Raw genomic sequence first — 27,141 nt, 5'->3', positions numbered from 1 at the left:
TCGATGGCACTTAACAACAACAACATGGGTCGGAAGCGACTCAACCGCACTTAACAACAACGGTGGTGGGTCACCTCAAATATGAAACCTTACAAGCCCTGCTTCAGCCTAGCCTCCCAAGATGCATCTTCCTAGATTAAGCCAGGTGAGGTGACCATGTGCCTACCTCCACTTGGAGCTCAGTCGGGACAACTTTGCTCAGTTCTCCTTCTGTGCCCCAGGGAAGAATGGACTGAGGCTGGAGGAAGGAGGGATAGGGTCGTCTCTGTGAACGCCCCCATTTCACGCACAGCCGGACACCCTCGCCCAGATTTCTTTCCCTCACACAGCGGTATCCGGCAAGTAAAAGGCTGGAAGGCAGTCACAGAAAGATCCCCCAAACCAAGGATCTTAGGCCCTTGGGACCATGGTCACACCTCCCAAACTCTTTACAGAGACCTACAGCCTCAGGAATGGGGATAGAGCTTAGAAGGTAGCTCACCTCAGTCTTGTGCACGGAGGTGGCCACTGGGACCCAGGCAACGACTGAGAGGATGCGGAGGTGTCCCCTGTCCCAGTGGTGTGGATGCAGTGGGCATGCGCAGGTGCCTCAGCACTCAGGCACCTCTTGTTGGCAACCTCCGCGTGACTCTGAGGTGGATGAGGACTCAAGGCCTGGCTCGACTGGTGTGATTTTCTATGTGGTCATAGTTTTTGACTTGGGAGCCAAAATTTGGAAAACATTTTGTGGGGTCCTCTTTGTAGCCCGTCCCACCTCAAGGAAGCATTTTTGGCAGCAGCAGTGAGGTTATATACATACTTAGAGGGAAATCGTTGCAGGACAGAGGTTATTCTATCACAATAGAAAGAATCTGATTTTATGAGGTAAACTCGTGTCTCCCTAAGAAATTTCCTAAACAGCTATGGCTGTCATGTGACACAGTTCAGGCCAATAAGATGCAAGCAGCTCCTGAGTAGGGCATCCAGAGTGTTCCTTGTAAGGGGGTTGCCTCAGCTGGCCATAGCTCTCTGACCCTTCCGTTTCCCTCATTCCTGAGTGAATGGCTGAGGCTTTGGTGACTCTCTTGGGATTATAAGTGGCCATGAAGAAACGGCCAAGAAACCTCAGCCATGACTTCCTTGAGCTGCCCAAACAGTTCATTATGTGGGAGAAATAAAACCCCAAAATTGTCCTTCAATTGTCCATCTTTCCCTGGGAAACTCCCATGACCACGACACCCAGGTATGTTAAACCTGAACACCCATCCCCCAATCACAACAACCAGACACTTGGGGAACTGAGGCCTTTTAAGGAAACTTCTAAATAGTTTCCCTGCCTTTCCGCCATGGTGTGGCTGAGAAGGCACAAGTTTCTCCTGGATTCCACCATTTAATCTCTAGTGGACTCAGTCAGCCTGCTCGCTCTGTTTTCGGTTAGATTTTTGAGGTGCAATGGATGGGCAGGGGGTTGACTTGAAGTAGATCCACTCCCATATTCCTTCATACTCATGCCTCCTGAGGCCCAGAATGTGGCATTCTCCACTCACTCAAAGTTAAAGGTTTTCCCAGATTTTGTAACAGCTCGCATTTATTACGTATGCAATCCCACCATAAATGCAAGTAGGACCCTCCCTCCCTACAAGCTTATCATCTTGATGTATCAGTCCCCCTTCGAGGACAGTGAATTGCTGTCCTTTTCCTCTGGGGGGAGTAGTTGGAGCCCTTCAAGCAGCTTGGGCAAAAGGAGATGTACAGTTTGTCACTGCAGTTCTCTTAACAGTATTTACACTTAAATAAGCACCTTTCGGGTGTCGTAAAGAGTATTCAGGATGGGATTACATGAGGGGCTATGCCTCATCCAAAGAAGTTCCGGTAGTGTAGTGGTTCTGAATGGGGCTGCGAACCGCAAAATCAGCAGTTCGAAACTACCAGTCGCTCCGCGGGATAAAGTGGAGGCTTTCTGCTACCGTAAAGATTTACGGCCTCGGAAACCCTGTACAGGGTCGCTATGAGTCGGAACCGAATCCACGGCACATAACAACAACCCCTCATCCAAGGTACAGGTTGGAAAGAACTAAGGCTGGTCTATCTTGGAACTCAAAAGGTAGAAAACATAGAATACATTCTGGTATTTAGTGTGGCTGAGGCATGTCTTCCCCAAACTTGTTCTTGTGGGCTATATTCTTCACACCTAGGAGAGCCTGGAGAGGAGGGAAAAACAGGATAGGTAAGAGCAAGGACCCTCTACCTAAGCCCACTCCCTCAAACACCCAATCGCCCCCACACCAAACACACCAAAATAATCACATGAAATAGCCAAGTAGATTGGTCTTCAGTCTACCCTTATTCAACCAGGGAAAGTATTTGTGTAGGGGGCAGAGTATGCATGCATTCAAGGGTTTGCTCAGGGCCCACCTGGTGGTGAACATAGGCCTGACAGTGGTAACACCAGGTAGATAAGTCGATGAAGCTGAGGACTAATGGGTGTCCTGAGACTTCATGGTGTCGGATCATGTGGGCATTGACGTAACGACTACAGCCGACCTAAAGTTGAGGGATGGGTGTTAGGCAGATTGGCAGTACCCACCTGGGAATTTTTTCCTGGGTCAAACTACACCTTGTCTCCTTCCTCAGCTCCTTACCTGATAGCAAGACAGACACACCCAATTCTCCTGCAGGCTTCCACAGTCCCCACAGGGTTGCGTCATATCTAGACCTGTTGCAGGTGTGGGGCATATTGCCATCAAATGGGGACACCAGGGCAGTGGTGTCACAGCATAGAATTCGGCCTGGAGTAGATAAAAATGAGTAAAATGGGAATCACATCTCTCCACTGGAAATTCCTACACCACATGTGCCTACATGGAGACACAGGTGGGCAAGAGAAGGAAGCCGTCATATCAGCTTCTCCCTGATCTCACCTCGTCACTGTCCCTAAAACCCGTCCACATGGAATCAGCCAGGTCCTGACCTCCTGCTGCTTCTCCTAGTAGCTTCTCCTCATCTGGGGTCTGAGAATCTGGGGCTTCCTGGACATACAGAAGCAAGAGAGGTACCAGAGAGGCTCGATTCTTGCCCCCTTCTTTCCTTTGCCTGGGTATTGTGGGCCTTACCTCAGTCTTTTCACTCAGTACCATGGTCTTAAGACTCCCAATCAGGTTACTGGGGGATGTATGAGGCATGGTCCCCGGGAAAGGTGAGGATACAGGGGTCTGCTTGTCATTGCACGAAGCTAACTTGGTGTCCCCCACTGTCCCCTCTGAGGTTGTCTGGTCCAGCGTTGACCTGTTAGCAGCTGCCTCCAAGGATTGGTCTCGAGTGGGTTCCACCATAGGTGTCTCTGATTTAACATGGCCTGGAGAAGACTCTTCCACAGATGCTAATATAACCTTCCCCGTGCCTTCTAGAATGTTATCTTTTGGTGTGGCCTTCCCCTTGGCTGACCCAGGACTGGCTTGTTGAAACTCCTCCTTGGTGGCTGGCTCATCATTCTCTACCTCTGAAACAGTGGGAAGAAGATCCTTGAGTATGAGTGCTATCCCCTTTTCTGCCTCTATTTCTTGACCCTTCGAGTCCTCTCTTTCCCTGTGTCCCTCATTGCCCCCAAGTCTCCATGCTCACTCACTTTTGATCTGCAAGCTACTCCAGTATCTGCGATGGGCATGGATGGTCTCAGAGATTGAGGCCAGAGCCCTTGATAACGGGGGTCGCAGAGGGGCCATCAGAGGTGGCGTGTCTCCAAGGAGGATGCGCGTGCAGGCAGCCATGGACTCTGAGATAGATGTCAGGTTATAGCCACCCTGTGTTAAGGAAAAGAGAAGGGAAACTCCTTAGGGGCTGGGGGGTTAAAGTACCTTGTATATGCCAATTATCCTAGGTGGGGACCATCACTGTCAAGTTTTAAAAGAGGTGAGAAGATGCTTCACAAAGAAGATTTTAGAAAATTGCCCTAAGATGCAGCCAGCCTATAGGGCAGGACACCAAGTCTCCCAAACTACCCTCCCATAGAGGGCAGAAAGCCAGTAGAGTTACCTCTAGGATGAGGATAATGCGGCCGTTGGCAAGGCCCATCAGTAGGTGGGTGAGGTGAGCATAGCCCTCAGGTGACACCTGGCAACCCCCCAAGGGGTCTCCCCGTGCGGCGTCAAAGCCAGCAGAGACCAGCACCAGTTCGGGGTTAAACTGAGGCAGGGAGAGAAGAGATAAATGGGTACAATGAGATGGGGGCTGCCATAGGCAGTCAGTGATAGAGACACAATCACACAGATAGTCAGAGACATTAGACACAGACAAGTGGAGACGTGAGACCAGACATGAAGACAAGGAGAAGAAAAGACAAGGGGACTGAATGAAAGATGGGGCCTAGAGACTGACAACAAGGAAAGGGAGGACACTGAGACACAAGAAACAGACTCAGCGGCACCAGATTGTAAGAGAGGAGACATAGACAGCAAAAAACTGACATACCAGACATGGACTTAGAGACATGACAGAGAGACATGTAAACATGAGAGATAGGTAGAGATGGGGGACAGAGAGTCATGCATCCAGAGAAGGTGACATGAATCACAGAGAGACAGTGATATATTCACACACCCACACTCCCCAAGGGGAGACCACAAGATGTGCACTTCCTTTCCCTGGGTCACATGTGGGACTCACATGCACAAGATGCATGGTTTTACATATGGTGCCAAAACAGAGGCACAAGCACACTCTCATTCACAGAAGATGACAATATAAGTGTCACACCAAGAGAAGACAGTCCCATGCAACCACACATACCCACACACAAGCAGACTGTCCTACACAGAGCACAACTCCACATCAACACTAGTCATGCACCGACAGTGTCTCTCTGGGGGATGCCAATCTAAAGCCAGGCCTGTACAGACGCAGCCATTCTCATGTGTGTATGGGCACACATACAGCCCCACTCACAGTAGCCATATGCACACTGCTGGGCCCAGAGAGGGGATCACGTGCACAGTCACACACACAATTCCACAGTCACACAGAGGTAGTCATGACCACCTGTGCACAGTCAGACACACATACAGACTTGCACACACACAGCACAATGTCACAGTGATGGCAGTCTGCAACTATCACATATATCTGCCCTCAAGTCAGTCACTCACACGAATACAGGCACACAAAATGCCTCACACACAGTTTACACAAGGAGACATACAGGCACTAATGCAGTCAACAAATATATGCAGGCCATCATTAATCACAGACACACACAGCATGGTTACTGTGATGTAGTGAATTACCTAATTATCTGCTGGGTCTGGCTAAGAGAAGGTGGAAGAACATACTGATAGGATGACATGATTCAGCTGTGGATGTGAGCAGAGTTCATTGTAAAAACTTGAAACTCTAGCTTGGGTTTTAAATGAGCCATCTCAGAAGCAGGAGGGGGAAATCTCACTACCATCAAAGAAGCAGAGCAAAGAGTACAGTGTATCCTTTGGACCCTGAGTTCCCTGTGCAGTGAACCTCTTTGATCCAGGGATAGAAAACTGTGATACTGGAGGAGTGGCAGAGGAGCAACAACAGAATCTAGAACCAGAGCATGAGATAGAGCAGAAGTCTTCCCAGCCCATGGAGCAAGACAATTGAGTGACCTGGGCAGGAAGCTTGCTTGTAGAGTGGGATGCGTTCAGGCACTTAAGTGGGGGAGCTAGAGCCAAGTGCCTTCAGGCTGAGGCTTATGGTGGAGTGGTGCGTCCTATGAACATTTATCAGCAGCTGACTGGAACTGTGCCCTAAGTATTCTGACCCCGAATTGTAGCCAATTAAAATCCCTAATAAAGTCCATTAACTGTGCGTTCAGTTTGGTGTCCTGAGTTCTGTGTGGCCACTGTAATAGATTATCAAATCCAGTTGAGTAGAGAGGGCTATGGGCAGAATGACTGATGCTTCAATTTTTGGCAGTTGGTGTCAGAAGCAGGGTTCATTGCAGTGGCTCCAGATTCATGAAAGTATGGAGTCACCTGGAGCAAAAGTCACTTGGGGTCATGATTACAGAGTGTGTAAGTCTATACTTGATTGGATATGCTAAAAGGGGAGTTAGGAATTGCCCAGAAGAAACAGGCTTTATTTTAAGCCAGTAGCTTATGTATAGAGTAAGGGGATTAGATGGAAACCTTAGCCCCACCCCAAACTACTGAGAGAACAAGAGATTTATATTTAAAGACTTGGAGAAAGAAAAATGACTAGCATTTTGAATTCCAAGCAAGTAGTTTGGTGTTGGATGCATCAAGGCAGAAAACAGTCTGAGCCCATCAGAGCAAACCCCATTCTAACACTAGAAGTTAAAGGGAGTCGGCAGACAGTTCACTGGTGATCACCTGGGTCCACTTGACGAGTGGAAGTGGGTGAGAATGTAGCAATGAAGAAATGAGTTGAGAGGAGAGGAAGAGCTGGCTGATCTGAAGTTTAGGGAGTTGTATGGACTCCTGAGCCTACAGGCACTGATCTAGCCCTGAGAGTGAGTGAGGGAAGGGGCAAGCTGGTCTGAAGTGCAGGGAGGAGTATATGGACTCCCAAGCTTGTAGCTGGTACCCATGAGACTTAGTGAGAATGGCTAGGGCTGAATTCACCAGAATCCCACTGAATAAAGAAAAAGGTGTTTGAGCTAGTGTAAATTGCAACAACTTTGATGGCTTGCTGTGGACTGGACTTTGCTTATGAATGCAAGTGCCTAAAGTTCCAACGACTGATGATTCTTTACAAGGAAATGTTTTGTCTCCTCAGAGGACTAGGTTAATAGAGATGGGCAGTTTAGAAGCTGGTATGAAAAATAAGGAATGATAAGGCATGAAATGCCTGGTTTACAAGCTTTCACGGGTGTTCACGATTAAATGATAATGGGGAAAGTTAATCCATCAGTAGCCTGTTTTGTAGGTACCCACATAGGTGGCTGTCACATAGTACCCCCACCTACAAAAAGTCCCACACAGTCACTGGAATAGCAACATACAGTGATATGCAGTATCCTACCCATTGTAAAAAAAAAAAAAGGGTGGTGACAGCCTCTCTCTCTCACACACACACATTCAAGAGTCTCACATATCACACACACACAAGTATATATACAGCATCTGTGCGTATCAGATAAGTAAACAAAGGTCATCACAGAGTCACACCCCCTCACCTCAGCTATCAAGAAACCACAGGCTGGTATTCAGACACACACACTGAGAAGGCAGGATCATATGGTCCCTCCTATCCCACACAGTCATGTCACCTACCCACCGAGTCATACCTCATAGGCAATGGGAAGCACCAGGCGATGCCAGGCAGCCAGGTAGTCAGAGTCACCTATGCGGGGCCCATTCCAGGCCACATTGACAGTGTAGCCCATGCCAGGGCCATGGCCAGTCTGGCTACTGGCACCCTCATTCCCCATAGGGAAGAAGGTGCCATGATCGTAGCGGTGAAGGGATATGTAGAGCACGCTGTGGGATGGGGAAGGAGGCCATGGCTGGTTGGCAGCTGTCTTGCCCCTGTGGGTCCCCAGGATTCCTGAGGCATGGCCTGCCTACCTCCCTGGCCACACCTCTACCCCAGTCCCTCACCTGGGGTCATCCTCAAACATGTGCTGAGTTCCATTACCATGATGGATGTCCCAATCCACAATCAGGATCCTGGGGGAGGAGGGAACAGCTCTTTAGGACAAACGTTGCCCCCTGAGTTGGTATATTTAGTTGGGGTATTTAGTGCTGGTGGCAGGACCTGGGAGCTTTTGGGGAAAGTGCTGGGTGTCAGACTTCTGGGTCCTAGGTCCTAGAAAGTCAGGTCTAGGTCCTGAGGGCTTCACTCTGGACTTGGTTAAGTGCTGAGGGCTGGACCCTGAGTTCTGCTTGAATAACTTCTAGAGGCCAAACAGATGGGCACTAGAACCTGGATCCTGCTTTATAAGCACCAATGTATCCCAAGCTGGGGTTCCTATATGGGTAAGCACTGAAAAGTTCAATCCTTGGTCCTAGCTGGGTAATATGTTACATGAATTGGACCCTTGGTTGTTTCTGGGTAAATTCTGGGGGTGAGACCCCTGGGCCTATTGGCTTGCTGGGCTAGGTTTGAGGTTTGCCAGGTCCCACCAGGTGCCAGTATTTGGGGGTACACAGGGAGCCCTCACCGCAGGGCATGCCCACTGATGGTCTGGGCATGGCGAGCAGCCACAGCTACTGAGTTGAAAAAGCAGAAACCACAAGCTGCATTCCATTCTGCGTGGTGTCCTGGGGGGCGCACCACTGCAGTACCATTTAGTACCTGGGAGAAGAGAAGGGAGCTAAGATCATCATCATCCCTCACCACTTTCTCTCCCCTTGTTTCTCCTCTTCCCTCCTCTCTCTCCACCAGATGCTAGGGACCCCTTTCCTTGCCTCCCAACCAACCCCTGCATTCTCCATCTCCTCTGGATGTACCTCTCTAGGGAACAGAGGATCCCCCATGCCTGTTCTAGTCCTCCTCATACCTCCTTTTCCTCATTTCCTGTGCAAGTCTCCAAGAGCCACCTCTGTCCATTCCCCCGCAACTCCCCTCCCTAGTCTGTGGCCCATGCCACAGACACACCTCTCCATGGAGTACAGCCTCTACTAGGCGGCACACAGCACCAGTGGCAAGCTGAGCACAGGAGAAGGTGCTGGGGCAGATGTAGATGGAGTCAAAGTTGGCACCCTCACGGTGTAGCTCGCGGGGTTTCATGCTCGCTGTGGCCCGCAGACGAGCCACGTACTCAGCACTGGAGGCATAGAGAAAAGCACCACAGGTGAGAAATCAAGCACCAAGAAGGTGAGGCGGCCATGGCACATAATCACCACTACAATACATACATGTATATAGTGAGAGAGAGAGAGAGGAGAGATGTATGTGTATTTACATACATGTGCCGTCAAGTCAAACCCAACTCATAGGCTTCCTGTATAGTGTCTGACGCTATACATCTTTGTGGGAGCAGAAAACCTCATCTTTCTCATGTGGAGCTCAGGTGGTGGGTTCAAACCACCAACCTTGTGGTTGGCAGTCCAGTGCTTATCCTATGGAGCAACTGTGTTCCCTATACATACATGTATGCAAATTCATATTATCTGTATATCAATATGTATCTATATCTAGATATGTAATAAATAAGTTATGACTATGGAAAATAGATTAAACTCTATGTGTGTGATAGTATTAGAGTTAATTATTAAAAATCATCTTTAAAAATGTAAAAAAAAAAAAGAGGGTGAGGCGGTGTCAGCCCCTCCTGGGTGCAACAGCAGCTCTGTGTACTCAATACTGTTGTGCCCTGTGAAGGAAACCCCAGGCTCTAGCCCACAGACCCCAATCCATTCAGACACGAAGGGGAAGGTGTGACCTGTGACAAGTAAGCAGCTCAGCATCTGTGGCGGGGCGTGCAGACAGGATAAGGCAGCGCCCAATGAGGCCCAGCTCCTCCAGATGGCGCACAATTCGTGAGAGGCGCTGGGGCATCTCAGGGTGGTGGCTGGAAGTAGCGGGGGATCAAGAGGTGCAGTTTCAAGGCTTGAGAAGCGGGATAGGGAACCCCACACCCACTTATCCTGACCCTCAGACTACATACGTGTCCCATATGTTGTAGTGACTCATCATTCGGTGGTCATAGACCAGCCCTGTGCGAGCATGAGTCACCGGCCAGGTTAGGATTCTGGGTGTAGAGGGCTCCAAGGGCCCCGCCTCCTTGTCCTTCTCCATCTTGTCGTCCTCAAAGGTCTCAGCTATAAGGGGAGGTCACATTCACCCTAACTCTCCCATCTCAGTCCACACAATACTCCAGATCCCAGAAAAAAAGGGCCTGAGCCTCCCTTACCAAAGGGGTCCAGGAGAGTCAGAAGGGGTCTAGAAGAGGGTTGACCCCACCACTCACTTCATGCTCAACCCTCCACACCAAGCCCAATTCCCACTTCCTACCAGATCGCACAAGGACCTCCCAGAAGGGCTCAAGGGCTACCAGAGTGCAGGAGATCGAAGTTCGGGCACTAGAGGGCAGGGGAAGAGAATGGATGCAGTGGCTCTTGGGGGGGATGGGGAGAGCAGTTATGTCCCAGTCCTGGTAACTCACTCCTCCACTTAGGCTCACCTCAAACATGGGGCACAAGGGGCCACCAGCATGGGACAAGGGTCTCCCAAAAGTGTGTGGAGTGAGGCACTGACACCCTCAGCAAGGGCCTGACAGTTGTAGCCACCCTGGAAGGAGGAGTTGTGAGGGGGTCAGTTAAGGATCAGACTTTCAAAGGAAATAAGCAAAAGGGGCATACTACATGTCAAGTCACAAAGAAACATCAGTTCACTTGAAATGACCTACAGCGACAGTGATTATTCATTAGGTCTGCTTTACATAAGAGAAGCTTATGTCAGGTCATGGAGCTAGTAAGTGGAAATGCTGAAATCAAAACCCTTACTAGGAACCAGACTTTGGAGTGTTAAGTGCTCCAGAATCCACAGGCTAAGACAAATGTGGTGGTGATGAGGACAGCTGGGGAATGGTGTGTCACTTACCTCCAGACACAGGATCAGCTTGCCTCCTGCTAAACCCATGAGCAGGTGGGTCAGGTGACTGAACCCTGCTGGAGTGGCAGCCATCTCTCCCTGAGAGGCATGAAGTGTTAACCTGGTTTCTTGCAGCTCCTATGCCCACCTGCCACCCCAGAGAGCCTGTCTTACCTTGGGGTCCCCTTGGAGGGCATCATATCCAGCAGCCACTAGGATCAGCTGGGGATGGAACTGAGGAAAGAATGAACTACATGAGGTCCCAGTTCTCATGGTCCACCCCTCCCTATTGCCCTGTCCCTAACTAAGGCCCCCATAACCTCAAGAGCGACTGGCAGCAGGATGTGCAGGAAAGCAGCAATGTAGTCGGCATCCCGCATCCCCACCTGAAGACAGAGGCAATGATGGGGTCAGTCAGCCAATATCAACTGTCTGGACTGGCTGAAGGTTAGGATGGACATACTGTGAGGACAGAGTATGCAGACACTTACCTGGTTCCAAGGCACATTGATGTTGTATCCCTGGCCTCGGCCGAAGCCTGTGGCAGACCAGTTAGAGGCCTTAAGGTGAGGCCAGAACTGGCTCTGCTGATAGCGGTGGATGGAAAAATACAAGATACTGGAGGCAGAGGAAAAGAGGTGGGGTGGATGAGAACAGGTTGGAGAAGAATCAATCTCCTCAGACATCCCCATCCCACAGCTACCAGTACATTCATCACTGGCTTCCCCATTCAAGCACTCAGTTCATTCTCTCCCATTAATTCTGTAATCCATATATCCATTCATTCTTCTTTTCATTCACCATTCACTCAATCACCAATTTATTTATTCACTCATCCACTCTTCCAACCATCCATCCACTACCAAATGCATTCACTCATTCATTCAGGTTCCCACTAGAGTCCCTACCTCAGGACACATCACTGCCCCACACCTCAGTGTCTATCTGGCTCCATGTTCAGCTCAGACCTCTTGGGTCTCACCCAGACCCCAAGGAGCTCCTGACCCTGCAAAGGACTGTAGATCATACCTGCCTGCCCAGCTGCCCCTGTGACCAAGGTGGTAACAACAGGACAAACCCTAGGATGTTGGAGACCCAAGGGGTTAGGAGGGATGATGTGGAGGTCTAGGAGTGTGGGGAGCTATCTGCAGCTGTCGTGAGTCAGCGAGAGGATAGTTCCTTCTCTCCAACACCTTACAGGCCCCAATTAAACTACTTCTTCTATTTTGTAGGTGAGAAATATGAACACCAAGAGAAGTGAGGGGGATTGACACACTAAAACGGATGCTGAAAAGACACGCTGCTACATGCTCTGATGGAAACCTGGGCAAGGGACTATGAAAGATCTTAACTCTGATGGGGAGAAACTAAATGGATATATTTCATCCATCATTCCCCCATTTATTCACCCACCACCTGCCTTATTCCAGAAAGAATTTATGTAGCCCTTTTTACACTGATAGATAAATATGAGGGGGGTTCCAAAAGTTTGTGGAAGAATTCCATGATTTTTTTATTTCACTTTTTCCCATGGTTTTTTAAGCACCTGGGACTCCTGGTGTGATAAGCATTGGATTGCGAACCACAAGGTCAGCAGTTCAAACCCACCAGTTGCTCCTTGGAAACCCTAAACAGGGTCATTATGAGTTGGAAATAACTCGACGGCACGTAACTACAACATAGGTTCTAAACCTTTATCTTTCTTTGTTTCTTTCTTTTTTGAGTAAGTTAACCAGGAGAAGAAGAAAGGAAAGACTGTGAAGCCCCACAGAGTGTCATCACAGTCAACAAACAGAACTAAGATCCAAGGAAACTAAGTTTATGAAACAAACAGAAGGGGATTTTAAAATCAGTTCAGCTGACTTCCAGTGAAAGAATGGAGGGTTGATAACACAGATTTGCCTCCTCTCTCTTCTACAACCACAGACAAATGACAGTAAAGGAATTGTGAACAAGTATCAACCCAGAAAGACACAAAGATAGAGAGAAAACAGATCAGACAACGAGAGACTTTAACAAGTCTCTAGAAAGTAGAAAGCCTCAGGACTTTGAGGCATTAGGTGCACCAGAAGGTGGGGTAACACATGGGATATTAGACCCTCAGGGCCATCTCCCATGATGAGTAGCTGAGGGCAGGGCATCCCACCCTCCCTTACACTCAAGGCTTAGAAAATAAGTACTGAACTCCCTTTAATAATCATTTAAGTGAGACCAAATGGTCACTCCAAAGCAAACATGAGAAGGTGGTGGTGGTGTGCCGTGGAGTCAGTTCCGACTCATAGCGACCCTGTAAATCTCAGGCTGTAAATCTTTACGGGAGCAGAAAGCCTTATCTTTCTCCTGCAGAACGGCTGGTAATCTCTAACTACTGACCTTGAGGTTAGCAGCCCAACTCATAACCACTAAGCTACTACAGCTCCTGGAGAAGAAGGTAAGGGGCATGAAAACGAGACTGCTGGAAACATAACAGCCAGAATGAAATCAAGGAGAATACTGACACATTGTGAAAAATGTCACCAATGTCACTGAACAGTTGGTGAACTTGTTAAATGTGAACCCGATTTACTATGTAATTTTTCACCAAAAGAACAATAAAATATTTTTTTAAAAAAGCAAAGAAGACATGAGATTTGTTTTGTGAAGAAATAACCAGGTCAGTGCACTCAAAACCAACACTGAACAGCTGATTATGGATTACCAAGTCACCAAATTTGATTCTTTTAACTACTTTAGTTTAAGGAACCTCAGTGATGCAATGGTTAAGTGCTCAGCTAGTAACCAAATGGTTAGCTGTTTGAAACCACCAGGTACACCATGGAAGAAATTACCTAGGATCTGCTCCCATAGAGATTACATCCTAGAAAACCCAGTAAGGCCCTATAGGTTGCTATGAATCGAAATCGACTTGACAACACATAAGAAGTTTTAATTTACCAGCTTTCATTTTTTTAATGGCGGCATTTTAAGGACTGTCCAATCTGTCTCTACCTCAGGACACTTCTACTGGAATTCAAGACTGGGGATGGGGAAGCTGACAGGTGAAAATTCTATGCCCTTCCATCTACTTATTCTCATTCTTCCACTTGTCTGGCAGTTTGTCATACTGTGGTGGCTTGTGTGGCTATGATGCTGAAATCTAAGCCATGGGTATTTTAAATACCAGCAGCATTTAAACACCACAGGTATTTTAAATACCCATAGTGGACAGGATCTACCTGAGCTTCTAGATTAAGCCTTGGAAGGAGAGGTGGACTACTTTTTGAATGTTTACCACTGAAAACCTTATGAATAGCAGTGGAATATGGTCAGACAACACCAGAATATTGAATACTGTAATCCTCTGAATAGCACTGGAATAGTGTCAGATAATAGTGCTGGAAAATGAATGCCTACGGTTGGAAGGCACTCAAAATACAACTGGAGAAGAGCTGCCTCTTCAAAGTAGAGTTGATCGTGATGATGCTAATAGAGTAAAGCTTTTGGGACCCTCATTTGCTGATGTCACACAACTCAAAATGAAAAACCACTGTAAACATCCGTGAATGATTGCAGCATGGAATGTACCAAGTATGAATAAAAAAAGTTGGAAGTTGCCGAAAATGAAATGGAAGGCATATACATTGATAACCTAGGCATTAGTGAGCTAAAATGGACTGGAATTGGCCATTTTGAATCTGACAATCATGGTTTTACTATGCCAACAATGTCAAATTTAAGAGGAATGGCATCATATTTCTCAAAAAAAAAAAAAAAAGAACATTTCAAGATCTGACTTGAAGTAGGATAATATCCATTCACATAAAGAGCACATCAGTTAATACCACTATTATTCAAATTTATGTATCACCCACTAAAGACAGTGATGATGAAATTGAGAATTCTACCAACTTTTTCAATCTGAAATTGATTAAACATGCAATCAAAATCTGTTGATAATTACTGGTGATTGGAACGTAAAGGTTGGAAACAAAGAGGAAGGATCAGTAGTTGCAAAATAATGGCCATAGTGATAGAAACGAGCCTGGAGATCCCATGACAGAATTTTACAAGACTAAAAGATGTATTGATCATTACTGGTGACTGGAATGCAAAGGTTGGGAGCAAAGAGGAAGGATCAGTAGTTAGAAAATAATGGCCTTGGTGATAGAAATGATGCTGGAGATCGCATGATAGAATTCTGCAAAATCAATGATTTGTTCATTTCAAATACCTTCTTTAGACAGCATACACAGAAATAAAATTGACTACATCTGCAGAAAGAGACGATGGAAAGCTCCATACCATCAGGCAAAACAAGGCCAGGGGCAGACTGTGGAACAGACCATCAATTGCTCATATGCAAATTCAAGCTGAAGCTGAAGAAAATGAAAACAAGTCCACAAGAGCCAAAATATGACCTTGACTATATTCCACCTGAATTTAAAGATCATCTGAAGAACAGATTTGATACATTAACCACTAAAGACCAAAGACCAGAAGAGTTGTGGGATGACATCAAGAACACCATACATGAAGAAAGCAAAAAGTCATTAAGAAGACAAGAAAGAAGGAAAAGATCAAAATAGATATCAGAAGAAACAGTGAAACTTGCTCTCTAGTGTAGAGATGCTAAAGCAAATGGAAGAAATGAGGAGGTCCAAGAGCTGAACAGAAAATTTCAATAATCAGCTCAAGAAGATAAAGCCATATATTACACCAAAATATGCAAAGATCTGGAGTCAGAAAACCAAAAAGGAAGAACACGCTCAGCATTTCGCAAGCTGGGGGAACTGAAGAAAAAATTCAAGCCTCGAATTTCAAAATTGAAAGAGTCTCTGGGCAAATTACTGAATGATGCAGACAGCATCAAAAGAAGATGGAAGGAATACACAGAGTCATTGTACCAAAAGAAAATGGTTAATGTTCACAACCGTTTCAAGAGGCAGCATATGATCAAGAGCCAATGATATTGAAGGAGGAAGTCCAAGGTGCACTGAAGGAATTGGCAAAGAACAAGGCACCAGGAATTGAGGTGGCACAAGAGGCCATCATCTCTGCCAAGAAATTTGGAAGACAGCTATCTGGCCGACTGATTGGAAGAGATCCGCATTTGTGCCCATTCCAAAGAGAGGTGACCCAATGGAATGAGGAAATTATCGGACAATTTCTTTGATATCCCATGTGAGTAAACTTTTACTAAAGGTAATACAGAAACGGCTGCAAGCATACATTGACAGAGAACTTCCAGAGGTTCAAGCCAGATTCAGAAGAGGCCATGGAATGAGGGCTATTATTGCTGATGTCTGATGGATTTTGGCTGAAAGCAGAGAATACCAGAAATATGTTTACCTGTGATTTACTGACCATGCAAAGGCTTTTGACTGTGTGGATCATAATTAGCTATGGACAACAATGTGGAGACTGAGTATTCCATAACACTTAATTGTGCTTATGAGGAACTTGTACATAGACCAAGAGGCAATTGTTAAAATGAGGGGATAGTGAATGGTTGTCAAAGACTTCACTTTGCTTGGATTCACTATCAGCACTCATGGAAACAGCAGTCAAGAAATTAAATGATGTATTGCATTAGGTAAATCTGCACAGACCTCTTTAAAGTGTTCAATAGCAAAGATGTCAGTTTGAGGACTAGGGTATGCCTGACCCAAGGCATGGTATTTTTAATAGCTTCATATGAATGTGAAAGTTGGAAAATGAATAAGATCATAGAAGAATTGATGTATTTGAGTTACAGTGCTGAAGATTAAAAGTACCATGGACTACTAGAAGAAAAAATCTCTGTGGCATGCAGTACATCCAGAATGCTCCTTAGAAGACAGGATGGTGAGATTTTGTCTCTAATACTTCAGACATATATCATCAGACATATATCATCAGGAAGAACCAGTCCCTGGAGAAAGGACATCATGCTTGGTAAAGTGGAAGGCCTGCAAAGAAAGAGGAAGACCTCCAACAAGATGGATTGGCACAGTGGCAGCAGCAATGTGCTCAAGCTTAACAATGATTATGAGGATGGTGCAGGACTGGGCAGTGTTTCGTTCTGTTGTGCATAAGGTCACTATGAGTTGGAATAGACTAATCAGCACCTAACAACAACTTTTTTATTCCTAAGGAATAAGAATATATACAAAAGTCTTCATATACATGTATACAATAAATATTAGATCCACAAATGAATAAATCTCTACTCTCTAGTGCATTCATTAGAATATAAAGAACAATTAATGACATTTTAAAGTTCCTATAAATTTTCTTCCATATGGTCTTGCTTTTGCTTTTTTTTTTTTTTTAAATCATCCTTTACATTTTAGAGATAAGTTTTGAAGTTTTTACAGATGAAACTATATTGTGTCTGGGATTAGTTTGCAAATAACTCAGGAGGAAGGCAGTGTGGGTAGACACAGATGAATAAAAATTTGTTAATGAGTTGACAAATGTTGATGCATTCAAATCAAGAGGACTCCTGGTATGGCATTGAAGGATCAGTACAGGACTTAGAACCATAACGCTGGCAGTTCAAACCCACCAGCCACTCCTCAGAAACCCTATATAGGGTTGCTATGAGTCAGAATTGACCTGACATCATGTAACATTTAAATCAAGAAGGCAGAAATAAAAATTAAAAACATAAGAATAAATTAAGAGTAAAAACAAAAAATATGAAATAGCAGAAATGACTCCAGAAGTCAAAAGGTATGTTTGAAAGTTAAGTAAAGTAGATAAATCTTTGACAAGGTTAAGGCTGAGGAATAAAAGAGAGAGGACAGTCCAAAGAAGAAATTCCCTTGATTCTGGCATTTGGCAGGACCTGGTCTTTGCCCAATTTCCTAAAGTGAGATTTGCCAGTCAAAATCCCCTGCCCCTATTCTAGGAAAAAAAATAACCTGTCAGGAAAATATAGCTACAGATAGCATGGAAGAGCAGTCCCATGACACACACCTACAATAGTCAACACAGCAGTTTATTCTTAAGTAGAAATAACCAAATTAAGATTGTTAGACATGAGGAAAATCACAACTATGAAACAAAAGGAACAAGATAAAACAATACAAACAGCCCCAAAATAAAGAGAGATAATTCAGAAGAGAAAACATTTCTAACTTGGACTCGACAAAAATTTAGGTATGAGATGATGTAGAAACAAAGAAGAAAGCACTCTTGAGGACTCCAAGAATGTCTAAATACAAGATTCAACAGAACTTGAAGATAAAGTGAAGGAAAATTTCCCAGGATCCAAAGCTAAGGTCTAACATCTGGCTAGCAGGAGTCCTAGAGAGAAAGAGAAAACACAGAAGACAAATAGAAAACACAGAAGATCTAATAGAAGACAACACCTAAGGATTTAAAAAGACTTAAGTACTGAAAACAACCAACCAAGATCAGTAGGGGTGCTGGGAGATCAGAATTTATGGGGGGGGGGGAGTGAATTCTATGCAATTGGCTTAATAGAAAGCTAGAGAAAACTACTTAGTAATGTCAGTGACAAGGACTCACTTAATCTCTCTCTACAGGAAGGGTAAATTGGTACCACCTTTCTTTAGAGAAGTATGGAAGTATATACCAGAATATATAGCATGCTGAACTCTTGACCCAGCAATTCACTATTAGAAAATCATTCTACAGATGTAAGCAGAAGAGTATAAAATTATGTATTTACAAGAATGTTCATTGTTATTGTGGTGGTTAGGTGCTATTCTGTGGGTTCATCTCATTGCGACCCTATGCATAACAGAACAAAACACTGCCCAGTCCTGCACCATTCTCCCAATTGTTGTTTCAAGTCCATTGCTGCTGCCACTATGCCAATCCATCTCATTAGAGGATCTTCCTCTTTTTCACTGACCATCCACTTTACGAAGCATGATGTCCTCCTCCAGGAACTGCTCTTTCTTCAGGGTCTGGTCCCTCCTGATAACATGTCCAAAGTATAAGAGACACAGTCTCTTGGCTTCTAAGGAGCATTCTGGCTGAATTTCTTTCAGCCATTTTTAAATTATCTTCAAAAATTTTCTTGCATGTGATATTATTGTTTGATGACTTCTGCATTGTTGGTCTCCTTTCTTTGGAATGGGCACAAATGTGGATCTCTTCCAACTGGCTGGCCACATAGCTGTCTTCAAAATTTCAGTGTCTCCAGTGCTGCATCAGTTTGTTGAAAGACTTCAATTTGTATTCCATCAATTCTTGGAGTCTTGTTCTTTCAGTACCATCGGTTTTTCATCATCTATGTCTTGAAGTGGTTGAACAACTGTAATTTCTTTTTGGTACAGAGACTCTGTACATGCCCTCCATATTCTTTTGATGCTTTCTGCACCATTCAATAATTTGCCCATATAAGTATTCAATATTGCAATTTGAGGCTTGAATTTTGTCAGTTCTTTCAGCTTGAAAAATGCTGAACATGTTCTTCCCTTTTGGTTTTTTAACTCCAGGTCTTTACACATTTCATTATAATACTCTTAACTTTGTTTTCTGGAGCTGCTCTTTGAAATTTTCTGTTCTGCTCTTTGACTTAATGCATTTCTACACAGGAAAGCATGTTTGAAAGTCTCTTCTGACATTCATTTTTGTCTTTCTTTCTTTCTTTCCTGACTTTTTAATGACCTTTTGCTTCTTGTATGATGTTCTTGATGTCATCCAACAGGTTTTCTGGTCTTCGTTCAGTAGTGTCTAATGCATCAAATCTATGTTTGAGATGCTCTCAAAATTCAGGTGGGATATGTTTAAGGTCATATTTTGGCTCTAGTTGTTTTAATTTTATTCAGCTTATGCATGAACTTACATAGGATTAATTGATGATCTGTTCCAATCAGTCCCTAGACTTGCTTAGGCTGATGATATTGAGCTTTTCCACTGTCACTTCCCACAGATGTAGTAAATTTGATTCCTGTGTATTCCATCTGGTGATCCATGTATAGCTTAACTTTTTATGTTGTTGAAAATAAGTATTTGCAATGAAGAAGTCATTGGTCTTGCAAAATTCTATCATGCGATCTCCAGCATCATTTCTATCAACAAGGCTTTATTTTCCAATGAATGATCCTTCCTCTGTTTCCAACCTTTGCATTCCAATTACCAGTAATTATCAACAGATTTTGATTGCATGTTTAATCAATTTCAGACTGAAGAAGCTGGTAGAATTCAATTTCATCATCACTGTCTTTTGTGTTTGGTGCTTAAATTTGAATTATAGTAGTATTAATTGGTCTTCCTTGTAGGCATATGGATAGTATCCTATCACAGTGTTGTACTTCAAGATAGATGTTGAAATGCTTTTTTTTAATGAAGACTTATGATATTTTGAATTGATGTTCACTATGAACTTGTCTAATAAAACAACTGAGGAGCATCTTAAATGTCCAGGAGTAAAATAGAGCTACAGTCATAAAATAGAGTGTTGTACAACTTTTATAAAAAGAATGTTGTTGTTGTTAAGTGCCACTGAGTCAGTTCCAACTCACAGCGACCCTGTATAGGGTTTCCAAGGAGAAGCTAGTGAGTTTCAACTGCCGACATTGTGGTTCAAACTGACATTTCAGTTCAGAGCTTTATCCCACAATGTCACACCAGGGGGTAGTTTTAAATGAAAAGAGTAAGTTGTTGAAGAGCATGTACAGGATTATATCATTAAGCAGTGTGTTGACAATAATAATGATATTAATGAATATTCATACATCTATAGGAAAAAATTTTTAAGAATAATATATATAACCCATATTGTCAAGCTATTTTTGAGTGGAAAGAAATTATAGGAGACTCATAGGTGCACTTTTTAGATATTTTTGTATTACTTTTTTCAACACATATTTTTATAATATTGTCATAGTCTGAAACAATAAAGTTGTAATGTAAGGTTCACTCCAGTGTCAATGAATAAGATACCCAAACATTTGTGGGCTCAAGTCCTGTCTCTACCACTTTCTCTATGTGCAGCTTCTTGTTAGCCTCAATTTCCTCATCTGGAAAATAGGGAACTCAACAGTCCCTGCCACATAAAATGGTATCACGAGAGATAGTGTACACACACACACACACACACACACACACAGTGCTAGCACAGATACTAAGAATGCCTTGTCTTTCCTTCCCTCATGGTGCCCTTCTGGCTGGGCCGCTAAGGGATAGTGGCTGGGAGTCTAGCATCTGCAGTTGGACTTGGGGTATACCTGGGGTCCTGCTCAAAGGTGAACTGAGTTCCTTGACCATGGTGCACATCCCAATCCACGATAAGAACTCTAAGCAAGAGAGAGAAGACACTGTGTAAGAGGATAGTTTTGAATCTAGAGGAAGAGCTCATACATGCTACCCTACCTCATCACATCTGCCCTGATGCTGCTGACCTGTGAATATCATGCTTGTGCTGAGCATATCTGGCAGCCACGGCCACATGGTTGAACATGCAATACCCATCCATAAGACTGTGCTGAGCGTGATGTCCAGGAGGTCTGGAGAAGATAGGGAAGGTCACAAATGGTTGAGTAGGGGAGCCTTTCTTAGTTAAGAGAGATTTTCTCCCGTTCTTTAATCCTGGACTACCAACTCCCTAAATACTGATGCTTACAAATATTCTAGGAACTTAGTAGCTGGGACCTTAGAACCCTCACTGTCCCAAATCTAAAACTCTCCAAAAAATATTTGCCCATGTTCACTTAAATGATAACCTTCCTCATATCCATTCATTTTGTTGCTGGGGATTTAGTCCACCATCTATACAACAGAAAGGGAGGGTGAAATAACATGTTTATAAATGGCCAGTGATATCTGGTATCATTAAAAAAAAAAAAAAAAAACCCAAAAAACAACTGATGATGGAAAAAAATGAAAAGGTCCTCAGCCTTAGAAACACTATGGGGGTAGTTCCAATCTGTTCTATCGGGTCACTATGAATTGGGAGTCAACGACACTGGGTTTGTTTGTTTTTTGGTTTAGCGAAGCTTTCCAGGATGGGTAAGTGAAAAGTGCAAAGTATGGAAAGCAGTCAAGTGCTACCGCACATGTTTGAAAAAAGGGGAGGAGGTGAAAGGATATAATGACTGCATTTCATTAACTCTGAGATGCCAACAATTAGAAGATGTACCATAACTTTAAATGCCAACAACAAAGCAGAAAATGCTGTCACCTGGATTTCAAAATGTTAAGAATAGGAAAAACATACATCTTTGAATCAGTGAGATATCGTGTTTATTCCTTAAGTACAAACTGGTTGGGGAAGACACATGAGTCACTGGTTACAAGAGGAACCATGTGCCTGGGGGACAGGAGTGGAGTGAGACTTTTTTTTGTATGCCTTTTTGTATCATTTGACTTCATTAACCATACCAGCATATCTTACATTTGAGAGACAAAATTTTTAAAAAGGGAAAAAAGCTAAACAGCAGAGGTTCCTACCTGATGATGGCCATGCCATTCCGGACCTCCGCCCCCAAGACCGCATCCACGAGCCTGAGGACAGAGCCCGAGGCCAGGCAAGCACAGCTGTATGAGTTCTGCAGCGACAGTGGGAAGCCAAAGAGGGAGTGAAGGAGAGAGTCAGCCTGCCCACTCAGCTGATCCCATGGGGAACAGAAGGGAGGAGGGCCCTAGGGTGGTATGGGCATGGAGATGAGGGATCCCAGAATTGCTGCTACTTTGCCCCCACAGTACTCAGCCATACTGGATGCAAATAAACGGAGTCATAGGTGTCTGCTAAGGTGTGGAGTTCTGCCTCAGTCATGTGCTGGGTCTTCTCCATCAGATTAATGTATTCCAGACTGGAAAAACAGATAAGAGATGGAATTCAGGGGCTGGCCTCCTTGCTGGGGCCTGATTGGGGTCCCACACCAGACCCTGGGTCAAATTAGGCCCCCCAACTGTCAACCTATAAGACACATTCCCACTTTCTCTAGCCCACCTCATTTCCAGTAATATCCTTTAGAGCTTTTATCTAGCCAGAGTGTATCTTACTTGCAGGTCTTGACCACACTGCTTCACCTGCCCCTGTCTTTCCTCTCAGCTCAACTCATATACTCAAACTGCCAAGCTAGCTTTCCTGGAAATAACATGGCATCAGGTCTCCTCTACTGGGCTCCTGCAGCCCTCAGTGGACACAGTCCTGATAACTCCATCCATGTACTCAACCATCTTTATACAACCAGATTATAATTAACAGCATGGATTGATGGCATGTCAGGCACTCTTGTAAGTTCTGTGCAAATTCTGAAGCCTCCTGAGGAAGGCATGCTTATTAGCCCCCATGTTACAGGTGATGACACAGACTCAGAGAAGCTTAGCTACTTGGCCAAGGCCACAGAGCCCATATTTGTTTCCAAAATAGTCACCCTGGTCAGGCCAGTGCAACTTCCTCCCATCCCTATAAGGCTTCCAAGCCTTCACCTGTGAACCAGCTTCAGCTCTTCCTTTTTGGCAAACCGGGCCTGTGGAGACATAAGGAATAAAGAGCTAAGACACAAGCCAGGCCCAGGTCTTTCCAGTTTCCTGCCCTCTGCCCAGGTCTCACCGGAAAGGAGATACAACGATCCAGAAGGCCCTCCTTGGTCAGCTGCTCCTTGATGGCATGGAGCCGCGCAGGGCTTTCAGGGAAGCTGGAAAGACATGTATAGCCATATACATGTATATGTGTGTGTATATACAAAGAGAAGCTGAGTGGAGGGGTAGTAGAGAGGGGGTTAGAAAACTGCCCCATAAATCAACTACCATATCTCTATCTCTCAATTCAGCTGATGGATTTGAACCTCCAATCTTTTAGCAAGCAGCTATGCACTTTACTGCACCATGAGGGTTCCATATCTATCTGTCTACAGACACTGATGAGCACCACCTCTGTTCCTGCCACATCTCCCCCATTCAGCCTTCTTCAACTGCTCAAGTCAGACACGTTAGAATCTACACTAAATCCTGTTAGTTCCGATCTCAAAATACGTTTAGAGTCTGACCCTCTAGCCTCATTGCTACCATAATCTCTCACCTGGGCTAGTGCAGCAGTCTCACTGACTGCCCTCCTTCTGCCTTGCTCCCCCAGCAGTCCTTTCTCCCCACAGCAGCCAGGGGCATCAATTAAAACTCAAATCATTTCTTTAGAACCTTCGTGTGGTTCTAAAGAACCGTGATCCAGAAGGCCTTACGTAATCTGTCCTCCTCTCAACCCATCTCCTACTACCTTTCCCCTAAATCATTTTGCTTCGCCTACATTGTCCTTGCTGTTCCCCAATCAAACCAAGTATTCTGAGACTTTATTGTAGTTGTTCCTCCTGCCTGGAACATTCTTTTCCCAGTTGTCTGAGTGGCTTATTCCATCACTTCCTTCACCTCTTACTATTTAACATTGACCATTATATTCAACACTGAAGAATCCTCGGCACTGTACTTTATATTACTCTCCCTCCCACTTTATTCTTCTCTACAGAACTTCCCAACATTCCATACAATTTACTTTTTTTTTTTTTAACTGTTTTCCCCTTCTAAAATGCAATCTCCAATAAAACAAGGTTGTTTATTTTGTTTACTGGTATATTTACTGCTCCTCAGCAGATGCTATAAATTTATTCAATAAATGACAGTCATACAGCTTCTGCTATCACGAATCTTACCTTCAGATGGGGGAGATTAAGATAATCAACTAGCAAACAAATATACAAATAAAATCATTTAAAAACAATGACATGGGCTCTAAGTCTTTACGACCAGATGTTGGGTAGGTGGTGGTGTTTGTATGCCACTGAGTCAGTTCTGACTCATACTGACCCTGTTCAGGGTTTCCAAGGCTGTGAATTTTTATGGAAGTAGAAAGCCTCATCCTTCTTCTACAGAGCAGCTAGTGAATTCAAACTACTGACCTTGTAGTTAGCAGTCCAACACATAACCCACTACACCACCAGGGCACCTAGTGGGGCAGGGTCATTGTTGTTAAGTGGTTGAGTTGATTCCAACCCATAACGACCCTATAAAGTTTCTGAGGAGCAGCTGGTGAGTTTGAACCATCGACCTTGCCGTTCAAAACAATGTTGTAATCAAGTACTTATTCTACAGCGCCACACCAAGACTCCATGGGGTAGGGTTGTGACCAGGAAAAGCCCTCTCTGAGAAAATCTTGTTGAAAGGTGAATGATTAATAAACATTAGCTGGGAGAGAAGAAAGCAGAAAGGAATCTCTGAAGAGGGGATTAGCCATAGTTAAGACCTAAGGCAAAAAGATACCTGGCACTTTTAAGAATAGCAAAAATGAGGGGCAGGGTGGTGGCTGATGAGATTACAAACATGATGTGGTACCAAGCCAGGAGGAATATGAGAGGCCAGGATGAAGAAGTTGAACTTTACCTTGAGGGCAATGGTCTACTTCTGAAGAATTAGCTGCTCTGTGGGAGAGGATAAGGCTTGATGAAGAAGTTGAACTTTACCTTGAGGGCAATGATCTACTTCTGAAGAATTAGCTGCTCTGTGGGAGAAGGATAAGGCTTTCTACTTCCAAAAAACTGTACAGCCTCGGAAACCCTGTACAGGGTCAGTATGAGTCAGAACTGACTCAATGGCATACAGAGAATGGCATATGAGATACATTTTGATAACTGCTTTGTGAAAAAGAGATTGTAAGGGAAGAAGCAGCAGGACTAGTAAGGAGGCCTCTGGAAAAGCCTAGGTAAAGGATGACCATGGTGGCAGTAGAGCTGGTGAGAAGAGGTCAGATACTTGCTATATATATTGTGAACCTAGAGCCAATAAGGATTTACTGATTGATTATAAGTGTGAATGTAGATTCATCGAGGGATATACTTCTTCAGTTTCAGCACAAATGTCTTTGCCTCAGAGAAGCTTTCCAGGAACCTTGGATGCTAGCTTAGAATCCTCTATTAAACACTCCTGAACCCCCTGGTCTTAAGACTACTTTCATTAAATATTTCATATTGCTGTTGTTTCTTTAATGATCAGCTCTGCTAGTCTGCTGTCAGAACCCTGAGAGGGGACTGTGCTTGTCTTGTCCATGTGTTTATTATCAACTCTTAGTACACTTCTGGTACTAGTTACCAGTTGACATTTAGTCAGTTACAACTCATGGCGACCCCATGTGTTTTGGAGTAGAATTGTGTTCCATAGGGTTTTCAATGACTGGCTTTCCTATGTAGATCACCAGAACTTTCTTCCCAGGAACCTCTGTGGATTCACATCTCTAACCTAAGTTAGCAACCAAGCTTAACTGTGTACACCCACCCAGAAACTCCACCTGGCACACAGTATTGCTAAAAAGAACTCTTTCAAGTCTAAGTCCCATCTCCCTAAATCATCTGCTTCCAGTTTCCAGGCTGCCCTAAGAAGGAATTCCTTTTTGCTAGTGTGTTTGGGGGGACCACTTAGAGGACCCAGTCTCACCTGTCATCCCAGAGGCAGTGGAATTCATTGAGCTTCTCATCAAACACCAAACCTGTGCCAGACAGTGCATTGGCCTCAAGGTTCAGATCCTGCAGAGAAAAAACAGGGAAACAGATCCAATTAGAGCCTAATTCAGAGTGAAAATCTCAAAGTGTTCAGCATGGGGAACCTCAGGGTCTTTCTTAGGCTTTAGGTTGTCACAGGAGGCTAAACACAGGCCGGGCACCTCTCACCAGCTTTTGCAGTCCCATGATTAGGTCCTGTTCTGCTGCTTCTCTGAGCTTCTTCATTCTGCCTTTCTTCTTTACCTCTGCCAGACTCGGGCTGGAGCGGGGTATGGCACCTTTCTTATTGCCTCGCTTCTGTAACCAGAGAGAAGGGTCAGAGTTCAGGGGACGGCCAGCTGCTCTCCTCCCCCTTCTCATGGGCAGGTCTGGGACCTCACCGAGGTGATGCTGGAGTTGTGGGGGGGCGAGTGGGGGTTGTGTCTACTCCTTCGCTGTCTGGTGGTGGTGGCATCCTGACCAGTGGACGTCATGGTCGGGGGAACTGAGCCCCTGACACGGTCCTGGGGAAGACGTAGAGGTGACTATAAGAAGTGGGGGTGAGTGGCCTGAGGACCCCATATCCCTCCCCTACCCAGGTCCACCCCCTATAGTTGTTGTTCTTAAGTGCCCTCAAGTCGGTTCTGACTCAAAGCGACCCCACCATCCTATTCCCCACCGTGTTCTAAACTCCATCTCTCACTCTCCCTTCACAGGGGTGTCCCTTTCACCTTTCCACTAGACTCCTTTTAACACTATTCTCTTTACTCTTTCAAGTCCTTGCCCATTCCCAGAGCCATTAACTCTGACTCAGTCCGTTCTAGGGTCTGCCCTTTCCAGCTAATCCCCACCCTTCCACTCCACCTAACCTCATTCTCAAACCCTTTCAGTCCTTAAATCTTACCCAGACACCACCCCTTCAAAAACCTGCCCTTTCCGGTCTGTCAGTCAGCCTAACCGCCCACCCTTTCCCAGTTCCTACCCAGACTCCACACAGATTCACCTAACTCCACCCCTTATAGGGGCGATACCTTCCACTTTGCGAGATCCTGCCTCTAACGTTTCACTAAGTCCCTCCCGCTCAGGGGACTGCCCCTTTCAGAACCTACCCACCGCCCATACCCTCAGCTTAACGTCGAGCCAACCCCATTTAGTCAGCCTCCCGCCACCCTCAGGCCCCCTCCTTTTCGCCTCCGCCGTCGACGCCGACCAATCCTTTCGGTTCTACTCA

The 27,141-nt window shown here is 44.9% G+C and overlaps 1 protein-coding gene across 1 annotated transcript; it reads right to left on the bottom strand.

Annotated features, from left to right (window-relative positions):
- Nucleotides 1–2,111: 2,111 nt before the first annotated feature.
- On the bottom strand, nt 2,112–26,956 carry HDAC6 (histone deacetylase 6). The gene is made up of 29 exons (XM_006876691.1): nt 26,942–26,956; nt 26,312–26,434; nt 26,100–26,228; nt 25,867–25,955; nt 23,003–23,087; nt 22,879–22,919; nt 22,160–22,256; nt 21,895–21,992; nt 20,847–20,951; nt 20,673–20,741; nt 10,998–11,124; nt 10,827–10,892; nt 10,681–10,740; nt 10,516–10,605; nt 10,097–10,203; nt 9,928–9,995; nt 9,581–9,734; nt 9,356–9,484; nt 8,569–8,737; nt 8,132–8,265; nt 7,569–7,637; nt 7,256–7,448; nt 4,012–4,161; nt 3,605–3,779; nt 3,093–3,478; nt 2,901–3,008; nt 2,622–2,768; nt 2,395–2,523; nt 2,112–2,180 (listed from the first exon to the last, which is right to left on the bottom strand). The coding sequence occupies exons 2-29, from the start codon at nt 26,402–26,404 to the stop codon at nt 2,112–2,114; spliced, it is 3,336 nt and encodes a 1,111-aa protein (XP_006876753.1). The 5' UTR covers nt 26,405–26,434; nt 26,942–26,956.
- Between the last annotated feature and the right edge of the window lie 185 nt (nt 26,957–27,141).

The sequence above is a fragment of the Chrysochloris asiatica genome, unplaced genomic scaffold (assembly GCF_000296735.1).
Source record: "Chrysochloris asiatica unplaced genomic scaffold, ChrAsi1.0 scaffold00404, whole genome shotgun sequence".
NCBI classification, from domain to species: Eukaryota; Metazoa; Chordata; class Mammalia; order Afrosoricida; family Chrysochloridae; genus Chrysochloris; species Chrysochloris asiatica.
Note: the sequence above shows the minus strand (reverse complement) of the source record. Positions and strands in the feature narration are given on the sequence as shown.